The 22585-nt window shown below is 34.2% G+C and overlaps 1 protein-coding gene across 1 annotated transcript in view; it reads right to left on the bottom strand.

Annotated features, from left to right (window-relative positions):
- Positions 1-22585, bottom strand: part of LOC145259213 (acyltransferase PGAP2-like) — a 55064-nt gene that overhangs the window by 18665 nt on the left and 13814 nt on the right. Inside the window, exons 2-3 of the mRNA XM_080117047.1 lie at positions 7930-8185; positions 2356-2471 (exon numbers count right to left, since the gene is read on the bottom strand). Coding sequence (XP_079973173.1) covers positions 2356-2471; positions 7930-8185 — 372 coding nt within the window. The remainder of the gene's footprint in view (positions 1-2355; positions 2472-7929; positions 8186-22585) is intronic.

The raw sequence follows: 22585 nt of genomic DNA, 5'->3' as shown, positions 1-22585 counted from the left end.
TGGAGATCTTCAGTCCAAAACGGATGCGTACAATCTAACTTTTTTTTTTAATATTTTCATGTCTGGATTAAACTGTACAAGTACCATGTTTTCACCTGAAATGTATTGGTTTATGGAAGATTACCAATCTACATTGAACCTTAGAATTGTAAATTTGAATTTTCCAAAATATTACAGAGATCTGAACATTAGTTATATAAAAAAAAAACTTGTATATAATGAATATACACATTGTCACACGGAGAGATTAGAGAAAAGTTTGTTTGCCTGCAAAAAATAATATGAACGGGATAATTCGTGTTTGCTCAAATTTAATTCAAAGTTTATTTTTCCGAATGATATGCACAGATGGTCAGTGAAAGAAGAAAATTATGCAGAATCAATACTGACTTTTTAATAGTAGATTCTATTTAGGTCTGAAGTAAAAAAAAAAAAAATATATGGGACACTTAACTTTATATCTTACTAGCAGGGCTACCTGGTGTTGCCTGGAGCGAAAGTGCAGCATATTTCTTTTTAAAAATTTCTATCTCTCTGTTTTCTCTTTTCACATTTTCCTCCTCCCTTTCTCTCATCCCTTATTTCTCCTCAGCCCAGCCCATTCCTTTCTCTGGACATACATACACAAGTCTCTTTCATGCAGATTCCTTGAGGAATGACTCAATATAAGTGAAGTAACCGCTATCTCTTTACCTGTTTCTATTCGTCTCTATCTTTCTCTGTTCTCCTCTTCCATTTCCACCTTCCCTCTTTCCATTCCTTATTTCTCCTCAGCCTTGAATCTTGACTGTCAGGTTAATATAATTATGACTAGTGTTTATTAAAATATTGACTGTTAATGACCATTTTTCCATGGCTACCGAGTTGAATGTTTTTTTACATCTGCAAACTTATGAAATCAAGAAGGAATATTTATGCCAAGGAGTCGATTCACGGCTTGCATTTCAGCGTGTGATGTAAGATGTCGCTCATAAAATGTGAAGACTAAAGGATAAAGGAAAGAGCTGGGATGCATCTGGATGAATCAAGGACTTTCCTGGTGGCCAACTCAGAAGGGTACTACATCTCTGAAAATCCTATATCCAAAAGCTTCGATCATGGGTATGATTGTTCTTGTCTTGCCAGCCATAATCAAGTAGAAGTGTAAAGTGGTCCTGTGTATGACCTTAAAAGTGGCAAGGCTCCATTTGGGAGCTATAGGAAATGTGGAGTTGCCTCATAGTTACCATTGCTCCCAGGTCCATTTTGGTTCAGAGTGGTAATACCTATTAAAACATCTGGTGCTACCAGATCAAGCTATCTGAAGATATTGGCTTCCTGAAAACAAATGCACCAAATACTGATGCTTTTTTTTTCTTTCCCTTTGAAAAACTCAATCATGTTCTGCAAAGTCAAAAACAAAAGCAACAATTTTCGTCTACAAAACAACCAAACTAAACACCATGAATAAATAGTTGAAGTCATAAAGAACTTGAAGGATAAAAGCTTTTTACCAAAATTTCTGGATTCGGCATTAAATAACCTGAAAGAGGGTTGATATGCTGTAAAAAAAAAACAACCAACCAACAAAAAGGTTCTTTGTGACGCAAACCAAGCAACCAATTAATGTGCCTCTCCTCCCCTACATACTTATTTTTAAATTCTACAGAATGGAACAGTAGCATCAAATCCGTTGCCAGGGCTACTGGGAAAATGGTGGGATCGTCCTACCGCTCCAGTAGATATCTCACTGCTGATGTAATTCTCTACTTGTAGAAGAGCCAAATACATCCAAGGATAGAATACTGTTGCCACATCAGGGCAAGAGCTGCTAGAGTCAGCTTATCCTGCCTTGACAGAGTTCAAAATAGACTTCGTAGCGTAGTGTGGGGTGCTCTTTTCTCTTCCCTGCAACCTCTTTCCTACAGAAGAAACATTGTGAACCTGTCTCTGCTTTATTGTTATTTTCGTGGCAAATGCTCATCTGAACTCCAGTCTATGGTCCCCCATCCTGATTTTCATGAAAAACACTCATCTAGCTTGAACCACTATCAATAGTTTCCCCCACTCTTTATCTGTGCCTAAACCTAAACATAGATTCTATGAACAAAGTTTCTCAGAACTGCGTGCCTGTGGAACTCTGTTCTGCTTTCCAACTGACTACAATATGGTCATCTTCAAATCCAATGCGAACAAGTTCTTGATGAGCCGTCCTCTTAAGTAATCCAATTTACCAAATTTTCACGATTACGATTGACTACTGTACACTCATTAACCTTTATCCTCGTGGTTTTCGGGCCTTGATAAGTGAGGACTCCTATGTAAAAAAAAAAAAAAAAAAAGAAAAAATGTTAAAAGTTTTGCCTATAAACTCACCGTTGGTGTCATGGTTCTTCCTCGATACGTCCGGCCCCATTTGATGAGAATCACAGTCAGAAGCATGTAGAATAAAGATGAAGCGAGGAACGTGATGAAGAATTTTTTATGAATCTCTGCAAGAGAAGAAAATGTAGATAATTAAAATCGAAAAAAGTTGATTGCTTTAAGAGCCACGTTTTCTTTATGCTCACGAATATTAACACGATAACTTTAGTTTGGGTGACAGCCATGCTGAATGGTGGAGTTCAATATTAACACGATAACATCAAGAACAATGAGGATTTCCTCCACACATGGATGGCTATATTTTGCATATCACATAGTTTTTTTTTAATGAAAATCGTTCCAGACAAGACATGAAGCTACTTGATGTAAAATCTAAAAAATTACCATTACAAGGTAAAACAAAAAAACTAGCCATCAATAAGTGTTATATGGACGGTTGCCGGCGGTTGAGGTCAATATCGTTTGCTTCAAGCATTGCTTAGTGTGTGTGTGTGTATATATATATATATATATATATATATATATATATATATATATATAGAGAGAGAGAGAGAGAGAGAGAGGCTTCCTGGCTGAAATTCACATGGTTATTTATTCTCTTTGCAAAAATTAAACATGTCCTGCAAAGCTAAAAACAAAAAACAACAAATAATTCCCTCCTCTCTTTTTCTTTCTTCCTCACTTTTTTTTTTTACTTTTTTGTTTTTGCTTAGTTAGTATGACACTATAATATGCCAGTTGCAGAGAGTGAAAGCCCCTCAATAAGGCCACCTGTTGGCAACCCATAATGTCAGAGGATGGAATTTTAGTGGTTGAGGTACTTTGAGATCAGTTAAGTACCACTTCTGAACGCACCACTTCGGTCCTTACCTTGACTACACAGGTGGTCAGAAGGACCCAGTCTGATCAATCAACTAGTAAAGTCAATCTATCTCTAAACACAACATAAAAGAACTCAAACACAACCTACACTAACTCTCAAGAACTACCAAAATAAAACTCTCATGCTCCAAATTCCAATAAGTAACTAATGAATAGATGTTAGAAAACGCTGACTGAGGGTTAATTTTCAGAGTTGAGGCCCATAGGTTTAGACATGGCTGCAAACTATCCACTTGTGCAATTATGTTATGGAATGGTACACAAAGTGCTCAGAGTCTCTGACACTGATGAGTATACTGATTGTGTAGTCCTTGATCACGCAAAGTGATAGGGTTTCTCTCTTGATGGATCCCAATTGTGTGCTCTGAAATGGATATGTGGGTGGGGAACACAATCAAAGAATCAGATAAGATATCTAAAATGAAAAAAAAAAAAAAAAAAAAAAAAAAAAACTTATCAAGCAAATCAACTCTCACTAAATCAAGATCAAGATCATAAAACTATGGAAAACTTTCCAAGATTCATAATCATAGAATTTCTGAAAGAGACTTCATTGACCAAATTACCCCCCTCCCTTTACTTATACAGAAAGTAATATTCTTCAAGATTCCTGCTAAAATAAGTGAAGAGAAATGGGTGCTTATTAAACTATAGTCGACAAATCAATTTTTTAAATATATCGTTTTAAGCAAGAACAATATTACGCATTTAATTGTCATGTCGAAAATAGTAATATATCCCTAAATTACGAAAACTCATCAAGTAGATCAACTGCTTTGTGTTTTTAGTAAAAAAAAGTATCGCTATAAGCAAAAAATATTGAAGCCATGACATAAGTAATCTAAAATATTCTTTTCAGAGTTATGTCCCCTGAATTTAATCTCTACTGCCTACTTTATCTAATATATAAAAAGTTATATGCCTGTCTGTCTGTCTGTTTCCACATTTTCAAACGCTATCTCTTCCGAAACTACAAGTCGCAGAGCAGTGCTAGGAGCCTCAAATGATTGGATTTTTTATGGACCGTTCTTTTATATGTCTTAAGCCGGTTAAAATAGTTTTTAAGGGGTCAAAAAGAGGTCAAAATTGAAAAATATCATTATACATTTTGTACATTCATCTCGGTTTATTTTTAATTTTTTAGCAGTTTATATATGTGTCACGGTACAGTGGTAACGTCATCAGCTTTGAATGCAACCGTTTGGGGTTTGATTCTAGCTGATGGCGGCCAAATACTTTATTTTTTTTTACTTTCTAGCTGACTAAAATCAAATTTTTTTTAACCTTGACCCCTATTATGACCCCTTAAAATTTATTGTTTTGAGCTCAAATCAAGTTATTAAGTTAGATCCATGTCCAAGGAACCTACATCTAAAATTTCAAGTATGTAGACCCAAAATTGTTGGAGGAGTTTGGTAGAGTTCTCAAAGGTCAAATTGTTGAACTTTGACCCCTTAACAGCCAAATTTCTGGCCGAAAACCGATCACATCGATTTTCCCAAATCTCAGTACCCTGTATATCAAATTTCGAGTCTGTTGACTGAAAATCAACAGAGTTATTGCGAAGGAAAATGTACGCAGACAGACAGACAGACAGACACTTTCACTTATTTATATATATATATATATATATATATATATATATATATAAGTTTAGTGGTTAAAGTTAGATTCTGAAAATCAAAATATAAACAAATATATTCAAGTTAAGAATTTATTTGACACAAGGAATATATAGAGGGGAGTTAGGTTAATTTCCTTAGCTGAACATTTTGCTAACCGCATTTCATTTCCTCTGATGATATGAGCCAGTATTAAAAATCCATGGATTAAGGAAATTAACATAACTCCCCTCTATATATTCCTTGTGTCAAACAATAAATTCTTAACTCGAATATATCTGTTTATATTTTGATTTTCAGAATTTAACTTTAACCACCAAACTTATATATTGCTCTATTGTTAAATATTGAGCTTTACCTTTTTGGCTAGGATCACCCTGAAAGTATTACTTCAATGTAATATCTAACAGGATATTTCACTTGACTTTTAATCTGTGACTTATATATATATATATCTACGATTATACAAAAAGTCACTTTATGTGTGTATGAGTTTCTTCCTCATAGGTTCCGAAATAGCTGAGTCTGTCTTTTGCAAATTTCCCACAAAGGTAATTTATGTATCTGGCAGTGTTCTTAGATATGTTTTGCACTGAAATTTATCCAATAAGTATCAAACATCGAAAAAATCCGATCTTAAATATAGTCTTTCTTTTCTTATAAATAAAAAAAAATTTGCAACACTGACCAAGGGAAATAATTTTATTATTTCCCTTGGTGTAACATAAAATATTCCCCTGTAAAAATTTCTTATCTGTAAGAGAAGAAAGACTATTTTCAAGATCGTCAAGCCCAAATATCAGCTGACCTGATACTGTAAACAAACACAGACAGAATCTGATGAACAACATTATCATTATTATTTCTTAAATTTTTTTCGCAAATTAGTCTGCCGGGAAAATTATTCTTTGTAATATATAATAATCAATAATCAATAGAGGATTGATTCTATAATAATACAGGGTGATCGCTAGAAAAGCGGGAAATTTGAAGGTCAGCTTAGATCATGAATAAAATGTGTGATTGCTATCTTTTTATTGGTTCTTTTGTTGGTTTTCTAGATTAAGACGCTGTAGTGAAGTGCACGGACAACATTTTGAGTATCATATAACATATGTCTTTGGAAAACTTTGTAAAATTTATTCTTTGTAAAAATAAATCGTTGTCTGACAAATTTCCCGCTTTTCTAGTGACTACCCTGTATATATGCAATCTGCATAAATTAAAATATCACGTTTAAGTGTACTGTACAACTGGACAGCGGCAGGCAGTCAGCTAATATATATATATATATATATATATATATATATATATATATGATGATGAAAATAATGGAAATAGTATTCCGACAAAATAGGAAAATAAAAAGGAACAAACCGAGTTGTGTTCATCAACGTTTCGTCTTTATTTCCAGAGGAAGTCTCGAAATAACAACAAAACGTTTATGAACACATAACTCGGTTTGTTCCTTTTTATTTTCCTATATATATATATATATATATATAGCCAGTAGAGTTTACTTTCTAGAAGTACATCCAATGAAACAACATGTGTCTACCAAAGTGCTTAATGAGTGAACATCAATGTTTGTATAAATAAATTTAATATACCTGCTCTGTTCACTCATTGAGCACTCTTTGGTAGACACGTTGTTTCATTGGATGTACTTCTAGGAAACTAAACTCTACTGGCTAAATACAAATGCTCCTGCATAGTTGATGCCATCAATGTTTGTATAAATAAAATAAAATTAACATATATATATATATATATATATATATATATATATAATAAATTCCACAGCCAAACAACGTCGCAGCCCACAAGAGCCATGACAGTCAAAGAACCGGAAGTCCAAGACTCGAGTTTCGCCCTCATTTGGGCTCATCAGTTAGACACATCCGAACTCAGGATTCGAAACCCGAGCCTCTTGCATGCTAGGCAAGCACTCTACCAACTGAGAAAACGCCCTGCACACAAGAATTTATATTAACCAACACAGATCAAGCAAACTGCGCCGAAATCCGACTGTGAAATGAACCTACTTCGTCTCGACAAGGGATGCGGTCATCCAACCAGCTAATAACCCCAAGCCGATGTCTCACAAGTATATATATATATATATATATATATATAGCTTTCACTTTCCTTATCTTGTCCTTTAGTCCTCACATTTCATGAGTGACAAAGAATCAGAAGAACTGCGCTTTTGTGAATCAGAATCTATCCATCATACACGGCAAGTGGCTACATGCCTTGTTTGAAGCAATTTCTATTAATCTAATATATAAAAGGCTCTATGTCTCTCTGTCTTTCCGTCTCCATATTTTCAAACTATATCTCTTCCGAAAATAAAAGTTGCAGAGCGGCGACAGGGGCCTCAAATGATTGGATTTTTTTATGGACTGTTCTTTTATGGGTCTTTAGCCAGTTAAAATAGTTTTTAAGGAGTCAAAAATGTGTCAAAATTTAAATCGTTATACATTTTGTACTTTTATCTATTTTTAATTACTTCATATGTGTGTCACGTTGGTACAGTGGTAACGTCACCAGCTTTGACTGCTACAGTTTTGGTTTCGACTCTAGCTGATGGCATCCAAATTTTTTTTTTTTTTTTACTTTTGAAATCACAACTCTATAATAATATATACGAAATTTGGGAAAATTAAAATATCATATTTAAGTATATTTCACAATCAGCCCCCCCCCCAATGTATATATATATATATATATATATATATATATTTAGTGGAAATGGTAATTAATAAAAACTGAAGAAAGTGCTCAATACTGTTGTAGAGCAAATATGCGTTTCATTTTTTATTACCGTACGCAGATACGGTAATAAAAAATGAAACGTATATATATATATATATATATATATATATGTGTGTGTGTGTGTGTGTGTTCTCTAAATCAATAATAATCTGTATTTTAATCAGCAAAATGCAATGTGGTTTTGCCGGCAAAAACTACCAAAAATTAATTTTATTTAGAAAAATTTTTTTTTTAATAAAAGTATATAACAAGTTGATACTTAAAATTAAAAAATTCAACTCACCATAATTTTCACTGGATGACACATAAGTAAGACCGAGCAAAGTCAGATTCTCAACAATGTGCAAGAAGCAGGCTACAAAAGCGATGAGGCTATACGTTGTATTTTGCGACAACTCTACAGACATGTGGAAATTGTAATAGGCTACCGCAAGCATGAAGCGTGGGGCAGAGTGCAGGCCAATACATGTTCGCCAAACGTAGCGCTGTGGAGTGAAACTTCCGATGGCGGCACTGATAGATGGTAAGTAGTTTGGAACCTGGTGAAAAAAAAAATAAATAGAGAGAACAAAAAATTTAATAAAAAACACTTAGTATTAACTGATTATGACTGAATTATGAACATTAGTGATGAGACAATTCCAATATTTTTGCCGATTCCGATACATATATATATAATTATTTATGAGGATGGTTTTTGACAAGTATTTGTTGACATTGGGTTTGAAGATAACTATGTTGTAATCTGCAGAGAAACAGTCCCACGGTAACGTTTTCCACAGACGGCAGATTCTTGGAAAGAAACTTTGCTCATAGAAATTCCATTTGCCCTTAAGCTGTGCTTGATAAAGAAGTTCTTGCTGTAAATCGCCTCCAAGAAAGAAGAGTGGAGCTCAATCAAGCATCTTCCATGGAAATAATGATAGAGCAGATAAAGACTAGCAAAAAAGGTTGTGCAAAAAGGGGACGAAGAGTACAGGAGAAAACCGCAGTTTAGTGGCCTGAACATAATTTAATGAAAAAAAATTGTGTATAGGTGACATTGTTTTATTTTGTTTTTGTTAAATATTAATAAATTAATAAACAATTCTGAGTTAAAATCTATTTAGTATTACGCTTATAATCTTAAGAAGAACATGTTTGAAATATATACATCTGCTGAAATAATTACTAACTTCCGTTTGCATTTTTTTTTTTATTCACGTTCACCCCTTACAAGGCATATTGTCACTTGGACATAAAAGGCTACTATTTAGGACCATGCTAAGGAAAGATTAACAAGATGTTGGTTTACATTACATTTAAATTTCTGCATATCAGTACAGTCAAGGAAGCAGGTAGCAGGAAGGGAATTCCAAAGTCTAGCTGTTCGAGGGAAGAAACTATTATAGAAAGCTTTCTAGCATTTAGGTATCTCAACAGTGAAAGGGTGAGATTTTGTTGCTAAGTGAGTTTGTCAGGAATATGTCCGTCGACGGGACACAAGTGCAACAAGTTTATCAGAGCACATCCCATTAAAATATTTGTAAAACAGGCACAGAGATGCAACACTGCAGTGATGGGACAGGGGTTAGAGCTTAGTTGACAAAGTGGGATATATTAGATTGAAAACTCTTTTTTGGGCCTTATCCAAGAGGGAGAGGTTAGTGGTAGATAAAGACTCTATTGTTTTTGGGGTTTTGTTTGGGCGATTATTTCAGCATCTGTACACATTTTTATTATTATGCGGACATAATCGCTAGAAAATAATTCATGGAATCCTTGTACGGAAGTTAGCGATTATTTCATCATATGTACATATTTCAAGCATGTTTTTCTTAAGATTACAAGCGTAATACTAAGTAGATTTTAACTTGGAATGGTTTCTCATTTATTAATATTTAATAAAAAAAAAAGATAAGACAATAATCATCGCATATGCACAATTTTTCATGACATGTTCAGACCATTAAACTACGGTTTTACCAATTCATAAGTGAAACCATTTTGAGTTAAAATCTATTTAGTAATACGCTTATATTCTTAAGAAAGAACATGTTTGAAATGTGTACATGTGCTGAAATAATAGCTAACTTCCATATGAGGATTCCATGAATTATTTTCTAGCAATTATATCAGCATAATAATAATGTGCATATATACTGAAATAATAGCGCCCCCCCCCTGCCCCGAAAATAATGGAGTCTTCATACAAATACATGTAATCTTAAAAACATGTTCGAAATGTGTTTATACATTAAAATATGAATATTGAAATGGTCGCCAGAAAAAAAAAAAAAGCATTAGCTTCTTTTAACAAATGGAAGTTAGATAAGGAATAATGACAATTATTTCATCATATGCCCATATTTCAAGCCTTTTTTAAGATTACAAGCATAATACTAAATAGATTTTAACTCAAAATGGTTCTTCAATTACTAATGTTTAACAAAAACAAAATAAAACAATATTTATTGACTGTACATAACTTTTCTTTAAATTATTGAATTAACTGCTGAACTGCAGGTTTACCTGAATACAGAAAAGTTCATCAACAACTAGATTGCGAAGTTGATTTTACAGGTTGTCAAGGTACAAAAGACTGTTCTAAGTGGCTGTTCTCCAGACGTGGCAGCAGTACCTGATTTTAGGAAGGATCCAACTCTTACATAGGTAGAAAATGGCATTACCGAGTCAGGTATATGATCAGCTGAGGTCTGCATTGTGTACTAGTAGTGAGACCCAACGTTGCCCGGGATTGAATGAAGATCAATGAACGTTCCACACCATATTTTTATTGTCATCGAAATCGGTGGAATTGCTTGCTTTTCAATCAAATTGACTGATTGCCTGCTCTAGTTGGGAACCCACTGTGGTATACCTGGAGGAAACTTCACATGCCTTCCTGCAGGGACTTAGTTCATAATAGATTGTAGTCTACATTGCACCGTCGAGAACCTGCTGTTGATTTTATAAAATTATTTTTATATAATGGCTTGCATTAAAGTTTAAAATTCAAAAGTCAAATATCATGGTTCAATTGTCCCCTAAACAGGAACATTCATTTCGAACACACCTTTGTTTTATCAAAGAACCTACTGTTGATTTTATATGCCGGGCTCTTCTGCTTATGTAGTGATAAAACTTATCAAATGCACTTGTGATGTTAGGCTGTATAAGGTGTTAACTTTATTCAAAATTGGAGTGTCTCTTCTTTAACCTGATTTTTCAATTATTGATTAACAACAATCCCAGACACTTGAAGTATATGTGTGTGAAATTTCATAAAAAGTCAGCCCAGCCGTTTTGGAGTCCATAGAGAACAGACTCACACACACAAGATGCTTTTATATATAGGTAGAGATGTGTCCTGTCTGAAATTGATAACTGTATGATTCTGGTGTGACTTACAGGAATAAACAGGTTCTTATGCAAAATTCATTAATCTTGTATGATACAGATGATTTTATTATTGGCATTGGTTTCCCTGGTATATGTCCAGTTCTTTCTACAAAGGTTGATGGGCCACTAATCAATCAATCTTGTAACTGGCAGCACGTTCATCCTAACAATTTAGCTCTACAAGCAAACAAGTCTGTACTTTCATGTTGTTGACATAAGAGTTTTTGACGAATATGTGTGAGAGTGATGCAACCTGGTAGGAAGCGATTTACAAAAAGGTACGTGGGAATTGAAACTCCCAGGCTAACTCGATTATCGTCCTTTAACTCTGATAACTGGAGACCAACACGACCACGTCACTTCCTGTTTCTTATTTCTGTCTTTTTTGTGCTGGACCCTCAACCAGTCAACATGTAAAAAGAGCCACCCTGGTTGGCATGGCCACCCGACCATGCCCTCTTGAACTATCGTCAGCCTCTCATAAATCGTAACGTTACTCTTTTCTCAACGAACTCTTATTCTTTCCTCACGTGTATATTTATGTAAATAAATCTACATTCTTTCACGATTATATATATCGGTATGTTTCTCATTATTATGCAACTTTTTCTTCTCAATCACGTACCATTCAATCCATTAAACAAGATGAGGGATAGGATCCCAATCGCATAAACAGGCTATTCTGTCCTCCACAGATATTCTTGGTATGCCAAACAAACATCCTGGAAAAATAAATCCTAACACAATTCTAGTTTTTTGGAAAAAAAAAAAAAAACCTGCATAAGAAAAGAAAATATAATCCTAACCTAATCTGACTTCAAAATAAACTGACATCATCCAACAAATGATTGAAAGAAACTAATTTGCTTAAACAAAAAGAAAAAAAAAACTAAAATAAAATATGTATCAAGTGCGCTTGAAAGCCAAATCACAACGTAATATTAGAAAAAAAAATACAAATATTTTACTTGTTTGAAATTTATAACAAAATATTTCAGAGATATACTCCATCTTCAGTATGTTGCTTTTTTTTTTCTTTTCTTCTTTCTTGCCATGTTGTAAAGTTGGAGAAAGGAATGTCTGTTTGTAAAGATCCACGCGTGGTTTTCAGCGGTTGTATTTTGAAATGTTGGAATAGTGCGTAGGCAACGCAAGAATAGCCTCAAGGGTGTGAGTTCATATTGAAACGTTGATTTAATTTGAAAGTAAAATAAAATACACATCAAGTGCGCTTGAAACCAAATCACAACGTAATATTAGAAAAAAATAAACAAATATTTTACTTGTTTGAAATTTATAACAAATATATTTCAGAGATATACTCCCATCTTCAGCGTAATGTTTTTTTTCAGCGCACTTGATTCGTATTTTATTTTATTCAAATTAAATCAACGTTTCAATATGAACTCACATCCTTGACATTAAAAAAAATTGTTTTAATTCAATAATTCGACATTAAATGACCCACAGTGGTTTATATGCCGTAAAATACCAATAAACCAACCAATCAATCTAGAAAGGTATTGGATACTTATAGGAGGGATCTTGTGAAGGTTGCCAACATCTTAAGTGAAAGTGTTTCTGTGGAACGAGCTAGATTCAAACATGGTATATCCAGGTTGTTAGTCCGTGCCATTAACCACTTAGCAACTGTCACATATTCTGTTATATATTATTATAATAGCGGGGTTGCCCAGCATTGCCCGGGTATTTGTTTGGAAAAAAAAAAAGGGTTAGTAGGCAGGCAGGCAGGCTTGAATCCGTGACGCGAAGGCAGAAAAGAAAAAAGTGAAAGAAAAGCTGAGATCTTACCGCTACACGTACCTGGTATGACTACATATATGTTCTCTATATCTCATTCCCTATCACAGATGGTTACGTTTCCAACCCGTTTCCCAGACCGGCAAGAACAACATGCATCACTGATGAAGTAACTCCAGTTCTCTTCAAACTTTACAACAAATGCCTTAATGAATCTTGCTTTCCTGCCTGCTGAAAAACTGCTTCTGTAGCACCAGCTTTCAAGAATTCTGGCAAAAGAACTGATCCAGTAAATTATTGCCCCATTAGCCTCCTCTCACTTTTCGCCAAAATATTTGAGACCATAATTAACCAAGCTCTAGTCCATCACCTTACAGATGCTAAACTTCTGACTGACCAACAATATGGATTTAGACAAGCCCGTTCAACAGCAGACATCCTAACTGTAATCTCAGAATGCATATACCAGTCACTGGACAAAGCGGGGGAGGGTAGAGCGGGAGCTCTAGATATATCTAAGGCTTTTGGCAGGGTATGGCATGAGGGTATTCTCAGAAAAATCAGATCATATGATATCACTGGAAGAATACATGACATAATTAAATCCTTCTTAGATAAGAGAAAAATCCAGGTTGTCCTCGACGGTCGTACATCTAAACAATACGATATAAATGCGGGAGTGCCTCAGGGGTCTATCCTGGGACCTCTGTTATTCCTAATATTCATAAATGATCTCCTTGACAAAATTGCCTGTGAGATGGGCATATATGCTGATGACACCACACTCGATAGCAGACACGACAAGAAAACAAATGAACACATATCTAAAGAAATGGCAGAAGCACTAGAGGATGGCCTCCGATCCGTAGTGGAATGGGGACATAAATGGTTGGTTATATTCAATGCTGCCAAGACTAAACTCGTTTCCTTCAATAATTATAAGAAACCTTCTCTACCACCAATAGCAATGGCCAATGACTCTTTATCTGAAAGTACATCCTTTAAACTCCTCGGCCTAACGCTCTCAGGAAACATGAGTTGGAACAATTACATTGAGAGTATTGCCAGAACCGCTGCGAAGAAGGTAGGTTCTCTCTACCGTGCTAGAAATATACTAACGCCCGAAAGTATCCTATACCTCTATAAGGCAACCATTCGCTCATGTATGGAGTATTGTTGTCATATTTGGGCTGGTGCATCTGCCACTAGTCTCTCGCTCCTAGACAAGGTTCAAAAGAGAGTCGCCAATCTGATAGGTCCTGAACTGTAAGCTAAACTTCAGCCTCTGTCCTATCGACGAAATGTTGCATCCCTCTGCCTTTTCTACAAGTACTTTAACGGTGAATGCTCTGACGAACTGCAAGCACTTGTGCCCCCTCGACATAAATACCCCCGACAAGCAGCTAAATCCCACCCCTTCACAGTAGAGATCCCTAGATGTAAGAGAGCCTTCTACTCCAGTAGTTTCTTCCCCAGGACAGCTAGACTTTGGAATTCCCTGCTGGGTCCCTGCTTCCTCAACTGTACTGACATGCAGAAGTTCAAGTGCAACGTGAACCGACATCTTGCCGCCCAACTCCCTACACTCCCTTGATGCCTATGTCCCTGATAGTAGCCCCTTACAACAAAGTGGCAATATGCCTTGTTTGGGGTGAAACTGTAATTAAAAAAAAAAAAAGACGCGAGAGGAAGTGAAAAGCGTTCAAATTTATCGATGTCAATCTAAAAGTTGACTTGAAGTGAATAAGTTAAGAATCACACAGGCGCAGAAATGAACATTGCCTGCAGGCCAGTTTCTGCCCCCCCCCCATAATGTTGGGGAAAACCAGCTTCCCCAAAAAAGGGGGAGTTCTCCAAATGAATAGCAATTGTTTGATATGAAGGGTTTCGCCAACATTGATCAAAGCTAATTTTATAAAAGTTGATCAAAATAAATGTAGAAACGACATCCGTTCACAAATCGTAGATATTATAATCTAGGGAGTATATAAAAATATATATTATAATCTAGGGAGTATATAAAAAGTTCTCCAAAATGGTAACCCTCTTGAAACCCCCTCCCCTCAAAAAAACCCCTAAAATACAAAAGCCTTTCGCGGGCATACAAAAACGCACACGTCACTTTTACCTTTTATGTATATAGAATATGAATATATTAGCGAGATCCTGTGGAAATTCCATGACCATGATTGGAACTCGAAACCTTGACATCTTTAGTCTGAAGTTCTACCAACTGATCTATTTGACCTTTTATAGAAAAATATTAAAATCTATCTTCTGCATGGTTTGTACAGATTTTCAATGTCCATTTTCAAAGACTTTTCAAAGTTTTTCAAGGTCTTCTTCAGACAAAATTCAAGTCTTTAAAACAAAATCTAATTAATAAAAATCATTATGCCTGTCTGTCTCCATATTTTTAAACTATCTCTCCCGAAACTAAAAGTCACAGAGTGGCGCGAGGGGTTTCAAATGATTGGATTTTTTTATGAACCGTTCTGTTATGGGTCTTTAGTCAGTTAAAATAGTTTTTAAGGGGTCAAAATTGAAAAAAAAAAAAAAAAACGTTATACATTTTGTACATTCATCTTAGTTTATTTTTAATCAGTTCATGTGCATGTCACGTTGGTACAGTGGTAACGTCACCAGCTACAGTTTTGCTTTCGGTTTCAATTCTAATTGATGGCACCCAAATACTATTTTTTTTTTTAGTTTTCAAATCACGACTCTATAATAATATAAAAGAGAGAGATAGCTTTAAAAAAGAAAAATGGGTATTTTTTTAATACTTTCTTTCCACCTCAATACTCATCTTTAAAATGACAACTTTTGAAGGTTTTGGGTATGCTGAAAACGAATATCACATTTAAATTTTGCGCAGACAAGTAGTTTTCTGGATATTAAGAACTTTATTACCAAATATAATCTATTATGTTTTTATTGGTAGCTATGTTTTTTTTTTCCAACTGAACAAATACTAATGCGCATGTGTGTTACAAAACACCCCCTCCTCCTTATATTAAGAATGGCAAACGCCACTGACATTTATTAAGTAATACATTGTGGAAAATTTGGTAAATTTTTACTTACTTTCCACCTTAACAATCACCTTTAAAATAACGACTTTTAAAGGTTTTCGGGTATGCTGAAAACTTATATTGCATTTAATTTTACTGAAACGAATAGTTTCCTGAATATTAAGCAATATAATTCTTTATGTTATCAATAGTAGCTATTGTTTTACGCGCAAGCGAGCGCATATTTTTGTGATATTCGTTTTCAGCATACTCGAAAACCTATAAAAGTTGTCATTTTACTGAAAAATATAACACTTTTTTATTTTTCCCTTTTCTATTTTGTTGTCTATGCTTTCCGGGCAACGCCAAATAGCATTGCTGGTTAAATATAATTCGAAAGAAAGATTAAAAAAAAAAAAATGAAAAAAAGAAATACAAAATATAACACACTGTGTGATATAGGAAATAACTTCTTTTTTTTTTTTTATGGTGTTTTGATTACGAATAATTATGCCCCTTGATTTACCTAAAAAGTTATTTCCCTTGATTTCTAAATGTTTAAGTTAGGAAAATCGGGGGAAAAAAACATTACACAAACAAGTAATAATCATTTCTAAGTGACAGTCTTATGAGGGTTGAAGGTTCAATCTTTGATACGGGCGATACTAAGGACGCAATTGCGAATTACTTGAGACTTCAACAAAATCGTAACGGAAAAATCTGACGGAACGAGAAGAAACTACCCCAGATTCTAATTCAAAATTCCATACAGATTCAGGAGTTCGACATAAAGATTATCCAGTTTGACAAGACGCACTCAAAGAAGGTTAGAGGTTACATCGGTGGAAACGTTATGCAAATAACACCTAAGATGAGGAGAGTAGTTCAAATAATACAAATTTTTAAATCGACTTAACATTCACAGGAAACATGAGTTGGAACAGATAGATCGAGGATTTGTCACTCTTCTTTTCTGAAATTATATTTTCGTTGGTCTGTCACTTTTATAACTGAAATAACATTCTTTGGTCTGTCATGCTTACATTTGAAATAGTATTTTCATTAGTCTGTCATAAATAAAATAACACTTTCAATATTTTCATGCACTTTTACAAAAAAAGGCTCTATCACTCGGTTGGTCTGTCACACTTCAATTTAAAATATTTCTATTGTTTTACGCAAGGCAGACTGAGATAATGCTTGCATTTTATAAGAATCCTCCATTATTGTTTTGTTACACCCCCCCCCGTTTCTCTTTGAATTTATTTTCACGTCATCAACATTTATTGTTATGAAACTGAATTTTCACATCTGATTGAAAATGACTCAAAACTGTCTGTGATTAGACGGAATCCCCATTTTCCTCAAAAAAAAAAAAAAAAAAAAAAAAAAAATCTGGGGTGGGGGAATCATTGAAGTGGCGAGGGGGGGGCTGACAGGAAGAATCCTCCCATCTTACACAAAACGTTGAAGAATTCAAAGTGAAGACGCAAAACAAAAGAGAAAAAGAAAGCAAAGAACAATGCTTATTGAATGTTTTGTAAAGTTAGTTTCCTGCAAGGTTGTAATTGAAAAAAAAAAAAAAGGAAAAAAAAAAAAATGGAGGAATTGAATCTAAAATAAATGTTTAAAACGATTCCTGACTGATAAGATTATTCGAATCACCAAACGGGTACAAGTTTGAAAATAACATTCTTTTTTTTTTTTCTTATTCCGCTAAATGCGCTGATTGGATGGTTGCAAGAATAACTAGGTTCCTATTGTGTCTTTTATTAACACTTTTTTATGGAAATCGCCCGAGACAAAGCATGAAGTCACTTGATATAAGCAGCTAATAAGAACGAAAGCTGATTATTACAAAAACAGAAGATGCCTAGTGACCTTAGTTTTGAAAAGACCAAGCCTGTAGGTAGGAGAAAACAGTGAGCAGGAAGAGAGTTCCACAACCTTGCAGTTCTTGACAAGAATCTACTGGAATAAGAAACTGTATTACAATGAGGCATCAAAACAGCGAATTGATGGAGACCACTAGACCAACAAGTCAAACGAGTTGGAACAAAGGAAGCAGTGAATAGATCAGACAATTCTGAAGAACATGTGCCATAATAGTACCTATAAAAAAGACTGAGACTAGCAACATCACGTCTGTGAGAGAGAGAGGTTGCAGTGAAGAAGAAAGGATGGGGCAAACGAAATTACAGAGACGTTTCTCTGCACTTTATCAAGAATTCTCAAATGGGACAGAAGTTCACCAGCTTAAATATAACAATAGTTACTTCATATATATATATATATATATATATATATATAACTACTTAATTTACTCACATAAATTAATATAAGAAAGTATAGATTTATGCGTAAACTTTAAGTATTTACTTCAAAAGTGCTCAATACGTAGGTTGAGCTAGTTAGTAATTTATAAAATATATATGGCGATTAAGCTACACTGAATATTCCGCGTTTCATCCACTCTAGGACTCTTCAGGCTTACCTGAATATATATATATATATATGCACAAATCAGCAGTTTCCTTCAACCAATCAAAATGAAAACAATATTCACTTCCAAATCTCGTGCCAAGTTTAAAAATCCAAACAGAGCGGGTTTTTTTTTTCTTTGATAGACAACACCTGTGTGCAACACAATCCTAGTTGGGAACCTTTGGGGTGAAGGGTCTCAACAGGCACAGCGAGAGATTTTTACAAACTACTAAACACAGCACCAGCATATACACACAACTCAACAAACTCATGTACACAGGTCATACATATACTCTCCCACTAACAAAACAAGCATGTTAACACACACACACATCTACATGCCTATCCCATTTACATACAGGCAATCGCATAAGGTGAGAGCCAAAATAAAGACATGTACTCAATTTCTTCTTCATAACTTGAATGCCTCCTAGACACTATCCTCGAGTGTCTAAGGTCTTTCTATACAGGGGTTTGCCAGAACAACCTGGCATGAGGATACTTTTCCATGGAAGTAAACCCTGACCAAATATTCAAAATTACATAGTATTTGCTGCCCAAATAAGATCTCCTCACTATGGCTAACTTACATTAGCTTTTACGAGGAATGGTGCACCTTCTCCAAGTGATGTTACCTCAAGTAATGGCACGAAGCTGGATACTCCACCAGACTAGATAAATTTTTGTCCTGGAATCCAATAAGACCAAGAGACCAAAATAAAAGATATGAAAAATGGTAAATTGGGGAGAGGAAAATTATGTTCTCAATTTCTTTAAAACTCAGTGTTTGAGAGATAAAGAACTTTAATGCAACATTCGAATATCTATGTATCTGATGTAGAGTTCAAGTGCTATACCCAGGTTGTGGATCGCTTGATTTCTGAGAACTTCGACTGAAGTAAAATAAAACAAAAAAGACAAAATAAATTGTCTTTCACCAGAACGTTCTTCTGTTTTCTTAAGTTGTCAATAACAACTAGTGATGCTTGCCAAAAATTTCCTCTATATTAATCCATTTCTGCCGCCCGAATTATTGTTTCGTAAAATAATTTCAATTCATAAATTTTTCTGATATTTGTTCAACATAATTGATTAGAAAAATGCATTACTTTACATGTGACAGTAACACATCTTTTCACAGCGAAAGCAGAGCACAGACTGGTAGGTTTGAAGGGCTGTATGCACACATACGTGTAACACATCTGATGAGCATTCCTAATAGCCTTGCTTAGACTTTTTTTCATTTTGGAAAAATGTATGATGCAATATTGTATCATGCCATTACTGTGCCATGTATGTACCGCTAAGCTGAAATGGGTTAATAACTCTGACATACCCCTCTCTTTACACTGCCTTGATTTTAGCTGTGATGGCCCCCTTCAGTCCAGATAGTTTGTTTTTAAAGACATTATCTTTGAGATAACCCCATTGATAAAAGTCGGAGCAAGGAGTGGGGTAACATCGAATGAGTATGAAGTTCATTCTAGATCATACCTCATACTGAAGAGATAGATCATCACCAAAGTGTTTTCCAATTGAACAATGATAAAACAAAGATTGTGGGATAGTTATAACTAAAACTCGGTGGACAAGTCAGACATAGATTGAAGTTTATTTGTACCAAATATTGTTGGGTTGCAGAATTGATTATAAATTTTACCAACATCTGATGAGCATTCCCACTGCCATTGTTGAGGCTTTTTTCTACTCTAGAGAAGTTCATGATGCAATATTTTATCATGCTGTTACTGTGCCAAGCTAAACTGAAAAGGTAAAAAAAAAAAAAGCAAAAAAGAAAAAAAATATTGTACACTAAAAATCACATCAATGAATCAAGTAGTTTTATTTTTAAAATAGCTGTACCCGGCCACGCGTTGCTGTGGCTCAGTTTCGTTAAAGCAAGTATTAGAGTGATTTGTATCATACGCATGCACACACGCATACAACACACGCACACAAATACAACTGTAATAACTTGTAAATACGATATTAAAAAATAGCATGGTAACATAAGTGCATAAGAACCATTGCTATTATTAACATCTATGGATTATTTAATGGAAAAGATAATTTTAGCCTATTTTTATTTTATTTCATTTTTTTATTTCAATGACTACTGTTGGAATGTTAATATCTTATATTTAAATAGCTGTACCTGGCAACATGTTGCTGTGGCTTAGTTTCGTTAAAGCAAGTATTAAAGTGATTTGTATCGTGTGCACACACACACACACAGATACACACACACATGCATACACATACACTCACACACACGACTGTAATAATGTAAATATGTAATGAACTTGACGCCGTGCATAAAAACATGTTTCTTAGTGACACCATGTTTTAATTTTAGTAACTGTTCATTTATTTATAAGAATCAAATTCTGGAATATGAGAATTTTCAGCACTCAGCCAATCGGAATGAACGGACTTTGTCAGGGGAGCCGTTATTATTTATGAAATGAAAATCAGAAAGATTATGTATCTATGAGCCAATTACGATGAGTGTAATCACAGTAGCTGTGGAAAATGTACAATTGATCCTGGTCACAACTGGTAGCAGTGTTAGGACTAAATATTTAGAGAGAAAAGTAGGGACTTCTTCCTCTAAAGATGTTGCGATTGTGATGGTGTTGCTCGTCGTATGCAATGTAGCATTTTATTATCACGACTGAATGTGTCTAAAATGGCGTTTGGAAGCAACATAAGATATTGACTATTAGGTTAGATGTAATAAATTTTTATTGCAAACCTACAATACTTTGGTCCATAGTGGAATTTCTGCAGTCATTTTATTATATAGGAGATAAGGAAGTCATATTTTGTGGCTAAGTGACCAGCGAAGATATTTCAACGCCATCTTCAAAACAGACTGAAAACAAAGAAGATAACTCTAAATAATTCAAACTTATGTGATTTTAGAAAGCCATTCTTAACACAGGGATATTGGAAAAACTCAAATTCTCTTAAAAATTACTTGTTCTATTTACATAATTTTTGGAAGACACTATTTTTTTTTTTTCTGTAAGGGTATGTACATCATACAGATTTTTCTTTATTTTTATTTTTTCAAATAGGGAAATTTTGGACAAGCACTCAACTAATTATTTTATACGGATAGATTTTGTCATCCTTTTAAATAATAATGTCCTTTCCTTAATAGGGTGTTGTCTGATTCGGTCACAGGAGGTGCACTTTCCTGACTATTATTACCTCTATCAAAAGAGGGCGGGGGTAATACTGATCCTCTACCAGGAAATGTAGATGGGTCGGGTCTTGGGTATTTTTGTAGAACCCTTACCTAAATATTTGCATGCTTAATAATCTTTACCTTTTTTACATTTTTTTCATGGCTTTCAAATTGTAAATTACTTCAGCCATTTTCAGGAGTGACCCAAGATTTTTGGGAAATAACTCCAGACAAAGCGTAAAGCCAGTTAATGTAAAGAGCGAAAAAATTTTTTTTTAAATAGACAAAAGTGTTAAATAGAAAGATTCCAATTCAGAAAACAGCAATTATTCCTCCTTTGTCCAAATCATGGAAAGTGAGAACTAAAGGACAATCCTTCTGACAAGCACCAAAATACCTATTAATTACAGAAAATAAATAAATACATAAAATATAACATTTAAATAAAAATGGAAGTGGAATTGACTTTTAATGGTCCATAAATTATAAATTGACATTTGATGGCTTGTACAAATTGACTTTTAATGGCCTGTACGCTATAAATTGACTTAACAATTTGTTAAATCCATATCACAAAGATATTTTCGGTCTTTACTTTTATTTATTTTTTTCCACGTAAACATAAGGTTAGTTGTATCATTAAGAATGAGAATATCATATTTTATTAGTCATTGGTATTTTTTAAATTAAAGTTTGATTAAAAGCATTAACTACTTGTACAATAGATTGTTTGGAACCGTTAAAAGTCAATTTTGCCAACAATAGAAATAAAATTATGTTACATACATACAATAATTATGGTATTTTTGTAGAATTACTATGGGCTCCAAACCGTTTTTATTTTGTTTTGTTTTTTTCTTCTAACCCTAGCACTAACAGCACAAAATATGTAGGAAAAAAAAAAAAAAAAAAACGATTTTGAACCCGATTTAGACATAGGAGTGATGCTGTTAAAATACTATAATTTCTAAAAAAATATTAAGATGCAAATCCATACCCACCCACCCCCATTAAAAAAAAATACCAAAAGTAACAAAAATTCTTTAGTTTTTTGTGATGGAAAAAATACATTACATCAAAAATCATGTAAATTTATCAAGTAGTTT

Source organism: Euprymna scolopes, chromosome 34 (genome assembly GCF_053919585.1).
Source record: "Euprymna scolopes isolate OS-2025 chromosome 34, ASM5391958v1, whole genome shotgun sequence".
Taxonomy (NCBI): Eukaryota; Metazoa; Mollusca; class Cephalopoda; order Sepiida; family Sepiolidae; genus Euprymna; species Euprymna scolopes.
The sequence above is the reverse complement of the archived record's forward strand: the minus strand, read 5'-3'. Positions and strand labels throughout refer to the sequence as shown.